Raw genomic sequence first — 19,122 nt, 5'->3', positions numbered from 1 at the left:
GGAGATAAAAGCAGGCCAGATATCAAATATCTAGTAATCTCTCTCAAAGGAGCTGACTTTATTTACAACAGAGTGTGGAGAAATTCAAGCCTTAAGGGCACTCTCAAAAACATCCAGGAGTCATGGTGACAATCAGTTGTGAAGAGGTTGTTAGACTCATTGGATATATATGGTAGAACTGCCTGCTGGCTCGTTTGTAGGCAAGAACTGGAATACGAAAGAGCTGGAAGGGACCATCTTGGGGTCAGAAGGAATCTCAAACTATACTCTCCTGGATCCCTTCAGTGGAGGCTGAATTTGATTGTCAGTTTCTCTCATGCAATCCATGCCCTGGAGCACTTTTGAAAGCAATAGACCAATCAGCCCACAGTAGTGGAGTTTAACAGTTGTGTATGGTCAAGGAAATAGGCAAAGAGAGCCTTGTCACAATCGCCCTCATCCCAGTGTAACTGTAGGCACACTGTAGGTTGCACCCCATGAGAAGCAACATCCTCTGATTTTAACACTTACTCTGAAGTACTGGTCACTAAATGATCCAGCCAATTAATCAACACAATGACAAGCCTGAGAAGGATGCAAGGAAGGTTCTGATACTCAGAGTTTTGTCCACAATGTTCAATTTCCAGCAAAAGAATTGTTAGACGTGTGAAGAAACAGCCCTGAATGACCCATACTCTAGGAAAAAAATCAGCAACAGAAGCTGCCTGTAAGAGGGACCAGTTGTTGGATTTAATAGACAAAGGCTTCAAAGTAGCCATCAGAAATAGGTGTGATGAAGTGAAGGAAACTATGATTAAAGGAGTAAAGGACAACCAGTTTCGACCACCATATTAGATTTCTGTAGACCAAAGAATACATTTTATGGCTCATACTGTCCAGCAGCAGGCTAAGCGATATCCCAACATATAGACACATAGAGAGTTAGAATGGACACTCTGAACATGTGTTATCTAAAATCGGAAGATATAAGAGCATGAAGAATTTGGTTACATACTTTTATGAGCACGCGCTTACACTCACATGAGCAGGATCGGGGGAGAGTACCCACTCCAGAGATGCCCCATGTTTCTGGGGGATTTGAGGAAAACTCGGTAAGGGAGGAGGATCCTGGTACCTCTATATAACTCTTCCCGACATCATCTCAATTTTCTGTTTTCCTGCCTTATTCAGTTGCTCACAAACCAGGGCTGCAAATGTGGTAGCAGAAGCAGAAGTAGTCACTAAGGAGCACACTATAGCTGTACCTTGGAAGACTCATGCCGGAATTCCTAAAGCCGGCTGGGACGCACACGTTCTTATCCCATTTGGCAAAATTGGGGCTGACAGTAAGTGTAGCTGGTTGAGATTTCCCATAGACTAAGAGACACTTGCTAAACTGGTACTGCTGTCGGCAGTCTGTAAAAGCACAGTGGCTGAAACCAATATTCCTTCTAAAGGTGGGAAACTGGATTAACATCAATGATAAATAGAAAAAAGGAGAGATAGACGATGAGAATAAGCAAATGAATAAGCGGGTACCTAATAAGGGAAATCTAGTCTTGCACTGGTGGCCTCAAGAAAGGCTCAGAGCTAGAGAATGATGTTGTTTCTTGGCATAATTACGCCAGATGCACAAAATGGTAAAAGCATCTGTTTGCCCAGACCAACCTTGCGTCTGGAACCTGACAACGTCAGATGGAAGCGTGCAACCCAGAGTGGCACGGCACTGGTGTATATTTGGGTCATATGATGCGACGATGAACTGGATCAGTTGTTGGTGACTTAATGGCATTCTAGTAATGCAGCAGTAAGATTTGGCTTCTATGTTTTAGGTTGCTTCCGCTACAAAGGATTTCATTTGGGGAGAAATTTCCAGAAGCCCCTCTCCACATGGTCATCAGACCCTTTCTAGGTTAGTCGTTTCTCATCTGACTGATCACTGTGTAACTGTAAACCTCGATGAGCAAGTGCTCTGAGAGTCTCTGATTACGATGGACAAACACAGCAGCTGTTTTTCTTGATGCTAAAGTGTGCTGTGCACAAGTACATATCTCCTTTTGTGGGTGGAAAGGTATTAATCAGGATGGGAGAGGACAGTGTGTTTGTGATGGGAATAAAATGCAGACTTCACGTGATGGCATAAATGCCCCAGGAAATGGCTCCAGCCTGACTGCAGGAGGTTCCTAGGAGGCCCGTGACATCTCAGACTAAGTTATATCTAGCTGGTTCCACCAGTTATATAATCCTAATATGAGGGACCCAGTGTTTTGCTGTATACACAATATACCTCATAACCCGCGCTTACTCCGTTAGTACACAATGGAAATCACAGACACAATCGATTGTCCCACAAACAAAAAAAGAATGGCTTTCGGAGGGACAGGAAACTATCTAGGCAAACTGGACATGCTGAATTTATTTTATGAGGAGCAACAGCCAGTGGAAAAAGATTTATTTCTAGAATGAGGGGGTTAGAGAGAATTCTCTTCCAGGAGTAAGGGAAGGGTTGGGAGTCAGCCTGGAAATATTTTGAGACTTGAGTGAACTGGGTCAGGCAAACTCAGGAAATAATGCTGGATTCTGCTCAGGCTCAGTCCTGCCCCGACGGGACCTCCGACTGTTTTGATCCAAGCGGAGTGTAAGGTAACTGTGGGGAAGTGGCCCTTTGTCCTCGCTGCTGAGGCCCAAAGGGTGCAGTCATGGGGATTTCAGAGAACTGGGAACTTATTCAGCTTCTCTGGAGGCACTTGTAATTACCACGAATGTAGTATGACTGCCCTCTCCCCAAAATGGACCGGAGGAAGACATAACCTGTAGTACAGTTAGGGCAAAATGGAACTATTCTGAAGAACATCATGTCCTCAGCATGTGGAAGGTGGGGGTGGACGTGTGCCCCACTTGGTGGCACACACAATAGAAATTAGTTTCAGGACAAGCCTTTAAACCGATGGGTGAAGTGTACAAGCAAGGATTTACTCAGGTACATTAACGTAAGCCGGAAATTAAAAGAACCTTTAAAATATTGAAATCCTGTCACTTAGTGTAAGACACAGAAATGGACACTGTTGACTTCTGTGTTAGCATTCAGAATTATTTTGATCATTTGAGATGGGAGTTCTGGAGGTATATGCGACTAATAATAAAGATAGTGGCATTAGGGTAGCATCTTCCTAAGGAGAAATACAGGACCTAAACTGAAAACGCTGTATAATAGTTAAGACCAAAGATTTTGTGGGGTAGATGGAATTCTAAAGATGGCCTCCGAAGATCCCTGTCCCTTCATTATTTAAGTAGGCACTAATCTGGGTACTGCTGTGAGGGGATTTTGCAAATCGGGTGATCTTATATGGAGGGTATCTTGGTGGGCCAAAGGCAAGCAGGTGAGCCTTCCGAAAGCTGGGAGTTTTCTATATGTAGTGGCAGAGGAGGAAGTCAGAGAGCCTGAAGTGTGAAAATGAAGGGGGCCACGTGCGAGGACCTCAGACAAGGGTCGCAAACCCAGCCCAAACCTCGGTTTCAGCCTGTGAGACCGGTGCAGGGAATCCAGCTGACCCACACCGGGACTTCTGCCCTGTGGAAATCATGGGATAATAGAGGTGTGTAGGTTTATGCCATTAAGTCTGTGTCCCTGCTATTGTAGCAATAGAAAGTTGAAACGTTGTTGGTATCAGAGAAAACTCATTTGTTTCCAACTCGGGCCCTCGCTAGATTGCAATGTGATCATTTAAAGCAAGGCTGCTAACTTTTGGTCTCAGGATCACTTTGAACTCTTAACAATTAGTAAGGACCCAAACATACGTTATTTATGGTGTTGTATTTCTTGATATGCATCACATTACACATAAAAACTATTAAGTATTTTAAGTTTTATTCATTCATAAAATTTATTAATATGTGTTAACATAAAAATGTTATAAAACTTAAAAATAGTGAAGAGTAGTGACATTTTCCCTTTTCTTGAAAAAATTTTAAGTGTTTGGCTTACAGGAGAGGACAGGATTTTCTGTTTCTTCTTTCTGTCTGTTGCAATATCACTTATCTAGTCATCTCTGGAAAACTTGACTTTGAGAGTGAGAATGCAAAGGGAAAAAGTTTCTAAATATTATTGCGAAAATAGTTTTGATCCCATAGACCCTTTGCGATTCCCAGTAGTCCCTGGAACACTCCATCAGCAAACAGCATATTTAAACGTTCGTTTCCACAGCTATAAAGGGAAGGTCAAGTAGGGATTAAATGGTGTGGTCCATATAAAACATTTGACACATTTTCTGAAACATAAGATGGGCTCAATAATTTGGGGGTCTAGGAATGTTTATGGATATTATAACCTTCCTCACGTGTCCCTATCAACCTGTGCTACAGTCAGAGATACCTCTTGAGGACACCTGCTGTCTCTCAGGGTTGCCCTACCAGGTCGTATGGGAACCTTTCTCTCCAGCATCTAAAAGCCTCGGCTTCTCACATACCTTCATGGGATTGTTGAGAAGCAGGAATTCATCAAACGACAAATTTTAAGAGTTTGGTTACTGCAATTTGTGGTATCTGTCTGAGGTTTAAAACCCTTGAGGTATGTGAAAGTTTACGTAGATATAGTGTAATCCCGTTCCCTAGGATTTTTCCTCCAAAGCCTGTGAGATACCATCATAAATCTCCTCCAGAGGAAACATTCAGTATTTTTCCCACTGTAGGGAGAAGATAACGAGATAGGATTATTGTGATTCTTCTGGGAATTTGAATTCTCAGTAGGAACTCAAGGATGGTTTTAATTTATCTGATTCTAAAATAAAAGCTATGCTTCTGAGGTTCTTTGAGGAACCTTCAGCTAGTCCTGTGGATCCTCCTGTGTCAGGGAGGTAGCCCTCTGAAAGCTGCCAAGGGAGCAGGATACTACACCCATTTCAGAGGTCCATCTCTCACCTCGGCGGGGCTTATTCTAGGTCAGAGTGGGGTACTTGTGAGAAAATCCAGTGCCAGCATCTTCTCATGTGGAAAGAGATCAATTTACACTAGGAGGAAGTTTCTAGTTGGGATAGTTGATATAGGACAGGTCATCATGACTCTCCTGGTGATCTTTGCTGCTGACTGATGTTGTGCATCGCAGGTAGATACATTAGGCACCTGGATTTCTTTCTTCCCCAGCTTAGGGAACATCTGCCCTCTGTGCCGTGGTCAGGGAGCCTTGGACTCCCTCAGCATCTCCCACAGTCACCTCTCACTGTAACTTAACTGCAGTCGTCAGAGCTGGCCCAAGTGTCTATATGAGAACGGACTTCGAGAATGAGAGGCTCTGAGTAAGGCTCTGATGTAGCCAAATTAATGACTTTCTATATTACCTCACCTAAATGAAGATCATGATCCTGGGAACGTTTTCTCAGTGGAAAAGAGAATTTTAGTAATAGTTAAAATAAATCATTTCTTTGCCGAAAGAGCGTAAGATGTCAGTTTGTCATAGTTCTTTTCCTAACCATCCAGATTATCGACTTACTATGATGCTCATCAGACTTGAAATTGCAGAATTTAATATAAATATCTTCCGTATCACAAAATAGGATGGAATGAGTACCAAGACACCTGACGAGAGTTGGAAAAATAGAGGAAAACTCCACAGAATAAGAAACACGGAGGTACAGGGCTGCTCAGATCATGAATTGCTCGCACCAACATGCAACCTTTTGTTATTTGAGCTGCTGCTGTTTTGTTTACTCTACTGAGAAGGTGAGATTTTAGTTATTGCTACAGTGATATTTTCTTCACTGTTTCAGTACTTTGTTGGCTTTAGGGTTTTGATCTATCTTCAATTTTAGTTTTTATGTTGTTCATTTTTTAAAATCCAAATGATAATGGTAGTGAAAACAAAAATAAAATAAATCTAAAATAAATAATCTGTTAAATCAGACATCACAAAAAAGACTGAAAAGTTTAACAAATGTCCTTACTGCACAGTAATAGATTGGCCATGAGGGCAGTGACAGGCACAGTCTTAGCCACACTGGTATTTTTGAATGACTTCTTTGCACTTTCCAACTCGATATGTAGCTTCCTGGGAATGTACATTTACCTAAGCCCGATATGCTCCAATGGGATATACAGTAATTCTCAGCCATTCTAAAATCACTGAATTCATCCTGCACTCATAAGCAAAATATTGTGTGAAGTACAATTGTATCCATTATCTTAGGAGATTTTATTAATATTTCCTAAGAATTGTCTGCTCTATTGAAACCTTACCCTGAGCCAATGTCATTATATTTACTATACATACAAATATGTGTGTGACACAATGTCATTATATTTATTTAATGTATTTAAGTATTATTGTGTGATTGATTAGACTGACTACTTTCTTTTTTTGTATTAAAAAAACTAATATTTTAGATTAGTTTCAGGCATGTAGTGTAATGGTTAGACATTTATATAACTTATGACGTGATCGCCCCAAATATAGACTGAGCACTTTCAAATCTCAGAATTTATTATAAAGACTTATGAAAAGAAAACTCACACAAAACCGTCTCAGGTATGTGGAGTCTGGCTTAGGGAACGCAGTATTAGCCTAATGGCTATATGTAGTGTCAGATGGGTGCTAGCGTAACCGGGGGATCCCTTCATAGATTATATACATGTCTGACCTTTGTCCTGTGTCCTTGAAACGAATGTAAAATTTCAAAAGTCAAAAAAGAAAAAATACACATGCAGAAAATTTAAGCAAGGAAGCACTATATTGTATAAAGCTAATAGGATAAATAAATTAAAATATTTAAACTTAAGGAAATAGTATACAGCTGTTTAAGCATGTTGCATAGAAATATTTTGAAGTGGGATAGTCCCAGATATGTTTCTAAATGAAAGAAATAGGTAAACTAGCGACACTGTGATATAGATTTACATGATATGTATGAAAATAAGTATATGGTAAAAAGGCACAACTGCATGTACAAATTCTTCACAATGAATACTTGTGGGGTTTTTTTCAGAGTGTTACTTCTCTAGTCTTTTAAATATAGTTTCATATTGTTTTCTACGAAGCTTTTGAAATGTGATGTCAAACGCTCATACAAGGTAAAAATAGTCTTCACACAATGAACCACATTCTTAAAGCTTTAATGTCTAAATTGAAAATGACCAAGAATCTGTAATTTTCCAAGAATGAATACAAGCAAGCCAATATATAAATTTGTTATTAAGGTGCTAATGACAAATATATATTTTGCATAAAAATAAACTACCATATAACATTATGACCATTTTCTTTAAGGCTAATGTTATGTAGTGAAATAGATTTTACTCCATAAAAGCGTAGTCAGTTAAACTGTATTCAGTATTCCGAATAATTATAGGAATCTGTTATCCCTGTAACAGTTTATGTACCTTTCTATATTTATGCCTGCTCTTTTAAAGAGGGATATCAGAAATGTAGCAAAAATCACGATAAAAGTAAAAATTATTAAAATTCAGACATTAGATTTTATGATTCAAATATAAATCTTCACTCAAAGTGAAAAATTTGGAGAAATAGCTGTGCCCATGGTAGAATTGGGGAATGTACAAGAAAAACTTGAAACACATCAGAACTAAGGAGGTGCTCAAAATTCATGGCAGCATGTTAAAGAGACAAAAGGTCAAACTCGGAGGGTTTATATCTAGGACAATTAAACATATATAAATAATAATAAATAATAACAATCCCTTGATGAAAACATTCATGAGTCCATACTCGTAGATGATAAAAATGATAGGTACAGATGCCTAGAGGTAGATAATAGATGATATTTAGGTCAATATGAAAATTGACAACCTTTAAATAGAAAAACAATGATGGAGTTAGAACATCACACTTTGCAGTAATCATTATTAATACCTGAGTCGGGCAAGGTAATCAATGGATACTGAATTTATTGGCGGAAAGCTTTATGAGGAACAAGATATTTAAGTAGTTGTTTTAATTAATGTATGCTCCAGATATTATGTCAGTGAGAAATATAATGATTTTATAATGGAGATACTTGGGAGACACCATCTTTCCTAAGCGATCCCAGTTAGCGCCACCAATAATCAATTAACATCATTCAAGACTCATGGTACACACTTCCGTGCAGAAAGTGAATAATCTGAATAAAAAATGAAGAACTCTGTACTATCCCAAATTGGGGAACATTCCACTACAGACCTGCTCTTTACTCTTCATCAGTATCAGTGTGTGTAAAACAAGGGCAGGTTGAGGAACTATTTTAGATGAAAAGAAACTAAAGATAGATGACATTAAATGTCACATGTAATTTTAGATTGGGTTCTGGATGGGGGGGCGGTACAGAATCATGCCAATAATAACTTTCCTGCTTGTGATAATTATTTTGTGGTTACATGAGTGAATATCTGTTTCTTAATGAAAAAATGATGAATTTAGGGGTAAATGGGCATTACATCAACACTATAAAATCAAATGATTCATAGAAATAAGTAGTCCATAATAAAAAGAGAAAAAGAATGGTAAGGCACATATGAAGAAATATTAATCTGTTGGAACTGCATAGATGGGTAGAAGGCAATTCCTTGCATAATTCTTGACACTTTCTATAGTTTAAATTCATTTATATTAAAAGTTACATCAAATATGAGAGTAGGAGAGACTTTGAAGTAGGAACAAGAATGAAACCTTTCTCTGAGCTCATTTTGAGGTAAATAACTCAATTTTTATTGATTCCTCAGCTCTGACCTTTTACTACACCTTAAAGCTTGAAAATCTGTCATGGAGGAATGGGGGGGAACCAGTCATGGGTCACAGAGCTCGTCCTGGTGGGATTCCAGCTCAGTGCAGAGACGGAAATGCTCCTCTTCTGGATCTTCTCCCTGCTCTATGCCCTCAGTCTGTTGGCAAATGGCATGATCTTGGGGCTCATCTGTCTGGACCACAGACTGCACACGCCCATGTACTTCTTTCTCTCACACCTGGCCATCATTGATGTGTCCTATGCTTCTAACAATGTCCCCAAGATGCTGGCAAACTTAGTGAATCAGAATAGAACCATCTCCTTTGTCCCATGCATTATGCAGACATTTCTGTATTTAGGTCTTGCTGCTACAGAGTGCCTGATTTTGGTGGCGATGTCCTATGATAGGTTCGTGGCAATCTGTCACCCCCTCCAGTACACTGTCCGCATGAGTTGGAGAGTGTGCACGGTCCTGGCTGCCACTTCCTGGTCATGTGGGTTTATCCAGGCTCTGGTACATATGATTCTCCTGCTAAGGTTGTTCTTCTGTGGGTCCGGGGAAGTGAACCACCTCTTCTGTGAAATTCTGTCTGTCCTCAAGCTGGCCTGTGTTGATACCTGGATCAACAAAGTGGTCATCCTTGCTGTTTCCATGTTTGTCTTAGTAGGGCCCCTCTGCCTAATGCTCATCTCCTACACCCGCATCCTCTGGGCCATCCTACAGATCCAGTCAAAGGACGGCCGCAGAAAGGCCTTCTCCACCTGTTCCTCCCACCTCTGTGTGGTTGGACTCTTCTTTGGCATAGCCATGGTGGTTTATATGGTCCCATCCTCCAAGCAACGAGAGGAGCAGGAGAAATTACTGTCTCTTTTTCACAGTCTCTTTAACCCATTGCTAAACCCTCTCATCTACACCCTGAGAAATGCTCAGGTGAAGGATGCCTTGTATAGGGCCCTGCAGAAGAAGGGGTCTTTGTGAAGGGTACATACATGCTATTTAATAGGGGATTTCCTATTACAATTAGTGGTTTTCTGAAGGGAACACTTAGAAAATATTTCCAATTAGAGCTTTGATATCAAAATGATAATTGTTCAAATTCTAGCTCTGAAAATAGGGTAAGATTCCAATTAAAGCATATTTTGTAGAAGTGAGATGGAGGGCTGAGCTTTTTAAAATTGCCAAGTGCAAGACTCCACCACAGACCCAGGTTCTACTCCATCAAACTCAAATTTCAATATTAGACACTCAAAATTCATTTCCTGGTATTACAAGTTCCATTTCTCATCTTTCACCTGGGCCAACTTCTCCTTTTTTAGTGGAAATACTGTTTGTTTATTGTCACCTCATGACTTGATATATGTTGTTTCTGTCCTTGAATGCTGTCCACCACTTTGCTTGTGACAATCTGCCTGTCATGGCAGGCACCAGCCCTATTGGGAATATTATAACAGTTTTAACACACATAAAAAAAATACCTCATCGACCCACTTGTGTCAAGAAATGGCTCGTCCCCCAAAATCCCACTGGCTGCCAGCACTCCACGACAGTTCTTCTGCCTTTGCCTTTGCATGTCATTACACTGCTCACTTACCTCCATTGCCGCAAGGACCTCCGAAGTTCTCCGAAGATCAATTATATTCTCCAGCTTAAAAAAAAAATCCCACCAGAGCAGAATGCTTGCCAATCAAAGACTGTCTCGGTGTTCCCAACTGTTTCTGTATAAAACTTACTCTCCTTGCTACCACATTTGAACTCCTGCTGACATAAAATCAACAGCACATGGGTACCCTCGCCAAAAGCTTATGAATAAAGTTTTTACCATTGTGTCTCAGACTTAGTTTTGTCTTTGACACTAGCCATCTAAATCCTGTCAGCTTATCAGAAGCCGTTTTGATCCCTATATCTACAGCTATCCAGCACTCAGTTTTCCCTTTCTTAAGTTATTTGTCTCCATCCACTCTCAGAAAAACTTGTAATAGTGAGGAAGGAATTTAATGTAGGGCGGCTGTATTTTCTTCCTCCCCATCTTTCCTTTTCATCATCTCCCTGTTGCCTCCCTTTTCTCTAAACTTTTTTGTTTAAAATCCCCATACACCTAAAACAGGACCTGAGCATAAATGCACATTGTCCTATCAATAAATGTCTCTGAGCATGTTATACTCATCTCCCAGGGCAAGGAGAATGAAGCAGCCCAGATGACCATGTTATTTTATATATATAACATTCAACCATAGTATAGAGTTTTTATATCTTTGATGTTACTAGGAGAACACCAGGGTTCCAAATACTTATGTAAATAAGGTTAAAGTAAAAGTATTAAAACATTATAGACGTATTTAAAAAAACAGTGTCTCTGTCCATTCTACTAATCATTTAGTCTTTTTCCTCAGTGTACAGTATTCACAAATGCTTGACTTAGAGTAAGGTCTTTACAATATTTTCGAATTATTCCATGCAATAATAAATGAGTGATGAAGGAAGGAATACCATGAACCATGATTTTAAATGAGGGGAAGGACTTGTAGATAAGAAAGTATAGGCGTTTGGGAGAAGGAATAAAGGTAGATGTTGAACGTGAGTCAAGGCTAATATGGTGTCACAGGTGTGCGATTGTAATGGGCCGCTTTGATGGGCATTAGAGTTCATTCGAGTTCTTAGAGTTTTTGTTGATTTCTTTTTAATGATAGCCCTTCTGACAGGTAAGTGTGAGGTGATAACTCACTGTGGTTTTGATATGCATTTTGCTGATAATTGGAGATGTTGAGCATGGTTTCATGTACCTGTTGGCCACCTCCGTATCCTTTTTGGAGAAATGTCTATTCAGGTCCTCTGCCCATTTTTTCATTAGACTTTCGTATGTTTCGTTGTATGAGTTTCTTATACTATGGCTATTCACCCCAAATAGAATATATCATTCATGACTGCCTTCTCCACTCAGCAGCTTTTCTTTGCATTTTGTTGACGGTTTCCTTCACTGAGCAAAACGTTTCTGTTTGATGTAGTCCCATTTGACTATTTTTGCTCTTGTTGCTCTTGCCCAAAGAGACATAGCTAAAAAGATAGTGCCAAAGCCGATGTCAGAGACTTTAGCGCTTATGTTTTCTCTTAGAAATTTTATGATTTCAGGTCTTACAATAAGCCTTTAATCCACCTTAAGTTTATTTTTGTATCCGGTGTAAGAAAGTGGTCCAGTTTTATTTTCTGCGTGTATCTGCCAGATTTCCGAACACCACTTAATGAAAGAGACTGTGTTTTCCCCCTGTATATTCTTGCCTGCTTTGTCATAGATTAATTGAGCATATAAGGAAGCATGTATTTCTGGGCTCTCTATTCTGTTTCATTAATCGACGCACTGCATCATGCCAGTACCGTACTGTTTGATTACCGTATCTTTGGAGTTTAACGTGAAATCAGGGAGCGGGATACCTCTGCTTCGTTCGTTCTCAAGCTATCTTTTGCTATTTGGGGTCTTGTGTGAGTCATTGTTCCGAAAGGGGGCACTGCCTTTGTAACTGATGCCTCCCTCAGGTGACATGTTGCAAAAGCTCCCAATGTTGTGCATGTCTTCAGGTTTCCTTCTTAGGTTATTTTACTTTCCTGGAACCTAATTTTTCAATAAATAACTTTCTGGAATCTTTCTTATAAGAATCACTTCAAAGCAGTTATAAGATGTGAATTCATTTAGGAAATGTCATTCTGTCTACATTCATAATACAGTCTGTATCTTCAAGTGTATTCAAGTTACCCTGCAGAAACCCTGTCTTTCAATTACATGAATTATACATAGCACTTTGAATTAATAGTAATTTTTAAATGATTAAGTTCTAGTTGTGTGCCTTCTAGTAGAGATCATCTTTTGCTCAATAAGCAGAAAGTGATCATTGAAGATGCTTAGAGAAAGAATGAATCGAGAACCATAAATTTGAGAAGCTAAACTGGAGTGATTTTAAGAGTTTGGAGACTGTTATTTTTTGACATCTCTTTCAGATTTATGACCCTTGAGATATGCGAAATGAGAAAGTGCTTAAAAATGATGGATTAATCATGGTATAATGGCAGTAACTTGGAGACACTGCCTTAATCAAGGGATGGACTTTGTCGTCACTAGTAAAGGGACAAATTAGCATTATTTGTGTATTCATAAAAGGCATTAGAAGGACACACTTTTTTCTACAAAAAATTGATTATCTACCCTAAAAATTTTATGGCTTCAGGTCATACATTAAGAGGCATTGACCAAAACAATTGGTCTATAGTCCTCAAAACTAGTAGTGTCACGGCAAGAAAGGCAGAGGATAAAATATATGTGATACAGGATTTGCATTTGACCAGCAGAGTAAAAATGCAGTATTTAGAGTAGTGAATCACGTTAATATTATATCTCCTCAGTATACTGAGGTTAGATCAGTGAACAGCCTTGTTACTTGGAAAACTAATAGGGTTCAGGGATAAATTGGAAGTACCACGTCGTTTGCTTTTCAGTGGGCCACAGAAAACTAATAATATGTATCATATTATGTGTATCTATATATAGAGAAAATGAAATGATAAAGCAAACATAAAACTTTTCATAAATTGTATGTATGGTCGACCTTGAACAACAAGGGTTTTTTAAATTGTTTGAGTCCACTTACACGTACATTTTCCACAATAAATACTGTAAATGTATTTTCTCTTCCTTACAGTTTTTCTTAATAACAGTTTCCTTTCTCCGGTTTACTTTATTGTAAGCAGACAGTATAAAATAACTAAATGTGAAAAATACATATCAACTGACTGTGATCCATAAGGCTTCCTTCCACTCAAAAGCGGGCTATCGGTAGTTAAGTCTTGGGAGAGTCAGAAGTTATACTCAGATTTCTGACTGTGCAGGGAGACAGCACCCCTAACCCCTGCATTGTTTAGGGGTCAGCTATACTGGCATTGTTCACAGTTCTTCATAATTATCTTCAAACTTGAATTAGTTCACAAGAAAAAAAGCTAAAAAGCAAAGAAACGTTGGAGGAAAAGAGTAAGTGAAGAAGGGACAAGCATACAAGCGTCCGCTGAGTTCACGTGAGATAACTCCGGTTTCCATTGCTCTCCAGCTCCAACTTCTGTCACTCTCCAGTCCTTCAGAGACTGTCCTTGAGGAATAGGGGGCAACCGGTCGTGGGGCACAGAGTTCCTCCTGGTGGGATTCCAGCTCAGTGCAGAGGTGGAAGTGCTGTTCTTCTGTGTCTTCTCCCTGTTATATGTCTTCAACCTGATGGCAAACGGCATGATCTTGGGACTCACTTGGCTGGACCGCAGGCTGCACACCCCCATGTACTTCTTCCTTTCTCACCTGGCCGTCATCGACGTGGCCTACGCTTCCAGCAATTTGCCCAGTATGCTGGAAAACCTCGTGAAACACAAAAAAGCTATCTCCTTTGTCTCATGCACTTTGCAGATGTATTTCTTCCTGATTTTTGCCGATACAGAGTGCTTGATTTTGATGGTGATGTCCTATGATCGGTTTGTGGCCATCTGCCATCCTCTCCAGTACACCACCATCATGAACTGGAGAGCGTGCACGGTCCTGACCATCGCTTGCTGGGCTTGTGGATTTTCCCTGTCTCTGGTACATCTAATTCTCTTTCTAAGGCTGCCCTTCTGTGGGCCCCGGTCAGTAAACCACTTCTTCTGTGAAATCCTCGCTGTCCTCAATGTGGCCTGTGGCGACACTTGGATCAACAAAACGTTTGTCTTTGTTGCTTGCGTGTTTATCTTAGTCGGGCCTCTTTCCCTGATGCTGGTCTCCTACACACGCATCCTTCACGCCATCCTAAAGATCCAGTCGAAGGAGGGCCGCAGAAAAGCCTTTTCCACGTGCTCCTCCCACTTCTGCGTGGTCGGGTTCTACTTTGGCATTGCCATGATGGTCTACTTGGTCCCAGAAAACAGCGACCGAGAGGAGCATCAGAAAATCCTTTCCCTGTTTTACACTCTCTTCAACCCATTGCTGAACTCCCTTGTCTACAGTCTAAGGAATGCTCAAGTGAAGGCTGCCTTCAGCAGAGCGTGGCAGAAGACGAGGACAGTGTGAGGGAGGTCGAGTTTAGGTTCAGTGGGTGTTCCCCCCTTCAGAGATGTGATTGGTGGTGCAGTAAAACTCAGGAAGATTCCCCGAGAAGAGGCATGGAATAAAGATGGGCATGGATGATCCCAGAGGACATCAGCCAGAGGGCAGAATAAGAATCCTCAGGCCCTTGTTCTTCCACGACGACAAGAATACATGGAACAAATTGCCTGTGTGAGAACAGCGGAAACCAGTTAAGAGGTCACAGCACCCGAGAGAAGCACGAAGCCTAGAAGAGACAGAGCAAAGTGAGTATGCACATTTATGGCATTTTATGTGCCCTAGCTACTTGTCTCCCTGGCCCCGTGTGGCCGGGTCAAGAGGAAGTTTCCAGGTCCTGGCTCCTTCTCTAGAGGGAAAGAAAAGAATGGACCACACATACTGCATTCTGGCTTTTCCAGAAGTGTCCTGAGGGTTTGCTTTCTGCGTGGCCTGACTCAGAGCCCTGAAGGGAATGGCAGTGTGGACGCCATGTTGGAGCCAGTGGAACACTGCAGGCAAGCACTCCGGCTTTTCTCAGCCCTAGAGATGTCGTACATCTCAGGCAGACACAGGCCGAGCAAGTGTCTACCGGCTCCAGAGAGGAGGCAGGGAAACCCCGTCAGCAGAAAATACGTGCACCGTCTCAGAGAAGCTGCGTCCCCGGAGGAGGTTGGAGGGGTCCCCAGAATCTCCAGCAAGGTTCATGGCTAAAGATCTTTCCCCTCCTGAAGTCAGTCAGTAAAGTCTGGGAAGGGTAACTGTTTTTCCAGACACCCACATCTGTGTACCAACTGTTCATTCCTCATCCTCTTCTCCCAAACACCCAGCAACTACTGATTTTTAAAACATATCCATACTTTAATCTTCTCCAGAATGTTCTATAGATGGAGTCATACCATATATAGCATTTTTAGATTGGATTCTTTCACACAGAAATATTCATTTAAGGCTATGCCATGGCATGTGTGTGAGTGTGTGAGTGTGTGTGTATGTGGCTTGATAGGTCATTGCTTTTTATTGCTGAATAATATTTCCTTGTGCAGATATAGCACAGTTTGTACATTCATTCACCTATTGGCAGACATCTTTGTAACTTCCAAGTTGTATAATAATTATGAATAAAGCTGCTATAAACGTCTGTGTGCATGTTTTTCTGTGGATATGAGTTTTAAGCTTCTTTGTATATAACTTGCTGAATCTTCGGTGAGAGTATGTTTAGTTTTGTAAGTAATTACCAAATTACTTACAGAGTGGCTGTTTCATTTTGTATTTCTACCAGCAATAAATGAGAATTCCCGTTGCTCCACATCCTGCTAGCCTTGGTGCTATCAGGGATTTGAATATTTGCCATGCTAGTAGATGGGCAGTGGTACCTAATTTTTGTTGTAATATGAAATTTTCTGGTGACATATGATATTGAGTGTCTTCACAGGTGCTGTCTTGCCATCCGTATATCTTCCTTGTTGAAGTATCTCTTCATATATTTTGCCCATTTTTCTTTAATGAGCTTTATTTATTAGAACAATTTGAGATTCAGCAAACTTGAGTGGAAAGTACGAAGATTTCCCATGCACCCCTGACTCCATACATGCAGAACCTGCCCCATTATCCACATCCCCCACCGGAGTGCTACTTCTAGCTTCTTTCTCTTCGTAACACTATTCCCTTGTTTGGATGTCCCACAATTTCTTTACCCAGTCAGCTACTGAAGGGCATGTTGATTATTTCCAAATTTAGTCCTTCACGAATGAGCTTTTTGAAACATCTGTGTGCAGGTGTTAGCGTGGACATATGTTTTCAACTATTTGAGTAAATACGATGTAGTGCAATTGGTAGATTGCATGGTGAGAGATTATAAAAATGCCTTTCAAAGTGGCTCTACCATTCGTTTTGCATTCCTTCCGGCAATGTTGAGGGTTTCTCTTGCTCCATATTCCTCATCAGTTTTTAGTGTTGTCAGTTCTCTAAACATTGGATTTCAGCCATTTTACTAGGTTCCTAGTGATATCTCACCGTTGTATTAATTTGCATATTGCTGATGGTAAAACCGATGTGGAGCATCCTTTCATATGCCTATTTTCTGTATATATTCTTTGAAGAAGAATTGTTAGAGGGTTGGGAATGCTTTTTAATTGAGGTATTCATTCTTTTATTGAAGTTTAAGAATTCTTTGTATATTTTCAAATCAAGTCATTTTTTGTCTATGTGCAAAGCTTTTTCTCCAGTCTGTGGCTTCACTTTTCATATTATTAACAGTGTCTTTCACAGAGCAATTTTTTAAAAATTCAGATGAAGTGCAACTCATCAGTTTTTCTTTTGATGATGAAGTTTTTCATTTTCAGTTCAGAATATTTTTAGTGTGATGACTTCCAATCTCTTTATATGCTCACATAAACACCAAAAGCCATCAATTTCCTTTTGAATTTTTATTAGGGTCCCCACAGAAGTTAGAAATGGGTTTATTTTATAACATACTGAAAATAAAACATGATCATTTCTATATTACTTTCTTATTTCTGCCACAGATGTAGTGGGTTAGAGCAATAGACATGTATTGTCTTGTAATTCCGGAAGTCTGTTTGAGGGTTCAGACAAAAATTTAAGCATTGTCTGGTCCTATGCTAAATTTATGTGAGGAAATATTGAAGACAATTATAAATTGGAGAGAGTGAAGTGACACAGAAGGAAGTAAGGTTTCCATACTTCACTCAAACTGGTTTAAAAGTGATACCAATCAAATGTCATATGTATATATAATATCTAGAGCAACCACTAAGCTATAAAACTTTGCTAAAAAACTTTTTGTGGAATCATGGCCTTTCAGATCTTGCCTGTGCAGATACCCGTGTCGATGAGATTATAGTGCTGGCAGGAGCCATTTCCATGCTGTTGGGACCTTTCTCATCAGTCGTGATCTCTTAAATGCACTTCTTCTGTGCCGTCCTTAGGATCCAGTCAGGGGAAGGTCAAAGAAAAGCCTTCTCCACCTGCTCATCCCACCTCTGTGGCTGGACTCTTTTAAGGCACAACCATTATCTTGTATGTTGGGCCAAGATATGGGAACCCCATGAAGCAAAAGAAATATCTCCTCCCGTCTCACAGTTATGCGATCCCGTGGTCAATCCACTGATCTGTAGTCTCAGGAACTCAGAAGTGAAGGTTGCTCAAAGTGAATGTATCTCTATTTCATAATCTTTATGAAAGATTATGATATCGAGGGTGACGGTAACCTAGGAAGATATCTCTAGAGGTTCTCAACCCAATGCAGCATGAGAATTATCTAAGACATTTATTAAAAGTGGAAATATCTTCTGTCCCACCATTAGATTAACTGATTCAGTAGATGTGGGATGATTCTAGAAATCTGTCTTAAAATATCATCAGTAGCAAATTGTGACGCAGCTGGACAAACGGACCAGGATTTTGAAAACTAAGCCATTATAATATCTTCATCAAGCTATGGTCCAACCCCATATTTCCCAAAATGGTTTCCACTAGCCTTCAAGAAGGCTTTGAACATGAGGTTGAGATGTGGCGCATATTAGCCGCCTCACGGTATGCCTCACAATTCCTATTAGCGTCGTGAAACTGTGAAATTCCTATGGCAAAGAAGAATTCCCTCTCAATTTTTAGTCAGTGTCCTTCAAACTTACTTAATCACATTTTTTTTTTCACAACACTTATTAACATTTTACTGGAACAAGAGTTCTTGGTCTTGATTGACTGATTGAAATACTTTCTGAGCAAAATAATTAATTTTTCCCTACTTGGTGAGCCTCTATAAAGAATGTGGGCATAAACAGAGAACCCTAGATCAACCTAGGAAAGTCTGTACTTTCTTGGGGTATGGGAAATAAGGCCCAGTCATTGTTTCTTCTCTTCACTGGTAAATCGACTGGAGATGAAAGAATCCAGGTCTCTGCTTCATCTTGGACCAGTATTTCTAGATACCACAGTATGAGTTTCTTCAACTTCACTATCTTCTGAATCTGAGATAAAAAAAAAAAATTCTCTATACATGTTCCAATTTATCCCCCTCCATGAAATTGATCTATTTTTTTTTTTCCATTTCGGATTTCAAAGGGAAAACCAACTATCATACAGAAATCTAGATGGATTGGCAAAACCTACTACTAACATAATGTGTGAGTATTAAAAAGGCTTCTCAATAGTGTTTAGAAAGTAGAGATACAAGAGTTCAATAAGAGAATATTCACACGAACAAGTACATGAAAATGTGATGGATAAAAAGGAAATACATAAACTATAGAAAGCCCATTGATCCTTTGGAGAGTAAGAAGGAAAGAAAACGGAACGTACACGATTTATTGGTTATCCTTGCCATGAACAAA

General features: G+C 39.9%; 2 protein-coding genes across 2 annotated transcripts; both read left to right on the top strand.

The window, feature by feature from the left end:
• Positions 1 to 8,733: 8,733 nt before the first annotated feature.
• Positions 8,734 to 9,666, top strand: LOC118610662 (olfactory receptor 2A2-like). The gene has a single exon (XM_036230208.1). It carries the CDS (start codon positions 8,734 to 8,736, stop codon positions 9,664 to 9,666), a length of 933 nt encoding a protein of 310 aa, XP_036086101.1.
• A 4,270-nt stretch (positions 9,667 to 13,936) lies between these two features.
• Positions 13,937 to 18,195, top strand: LOC118610661 (olfactory receptor 2A5-like). Its single transcript, XM_036230207.1, has 2 exons — positions 13,937 to 14,576; positions 17,794 to 18,195. The coding sequence occupies exons 1-2, from the start codon at positions 13,937 to 13,939 to the stop codon at positions 17,898 to 17,900; spliced, it is 747 nt and encodes a 248-aa protein (XP_036086100.1). The 3' UTR covers positions 17,901 to 18,195.
• Positions 18,196 to 19,122: the final 927 nt, after the last annotated feature.

The sequence above is a fragment of the Rousettus aegyptiacus genome, unplaced genomic scaffold (genome assembly GCF_014176215.1).
Source record: "Rousettus aegyptiacus isolate mRouAeg1 unplaced genomic scaffold, mRouAeg1.p scaffold_m13_p_13, whole genome shotgun sequence".
Taxonomy (NCBI): Eukaryota; Metazoa; Chordata; class Mammalia; order Chiroptera; family Pteropodidae; genus Rousettus; species Rousettus aegyptiacus.
The sequence above is the reverse complement of the archived record's forward strand: the minus strand, read 5'-3'. Positions and strand labels throughout refer to the sequence as shown.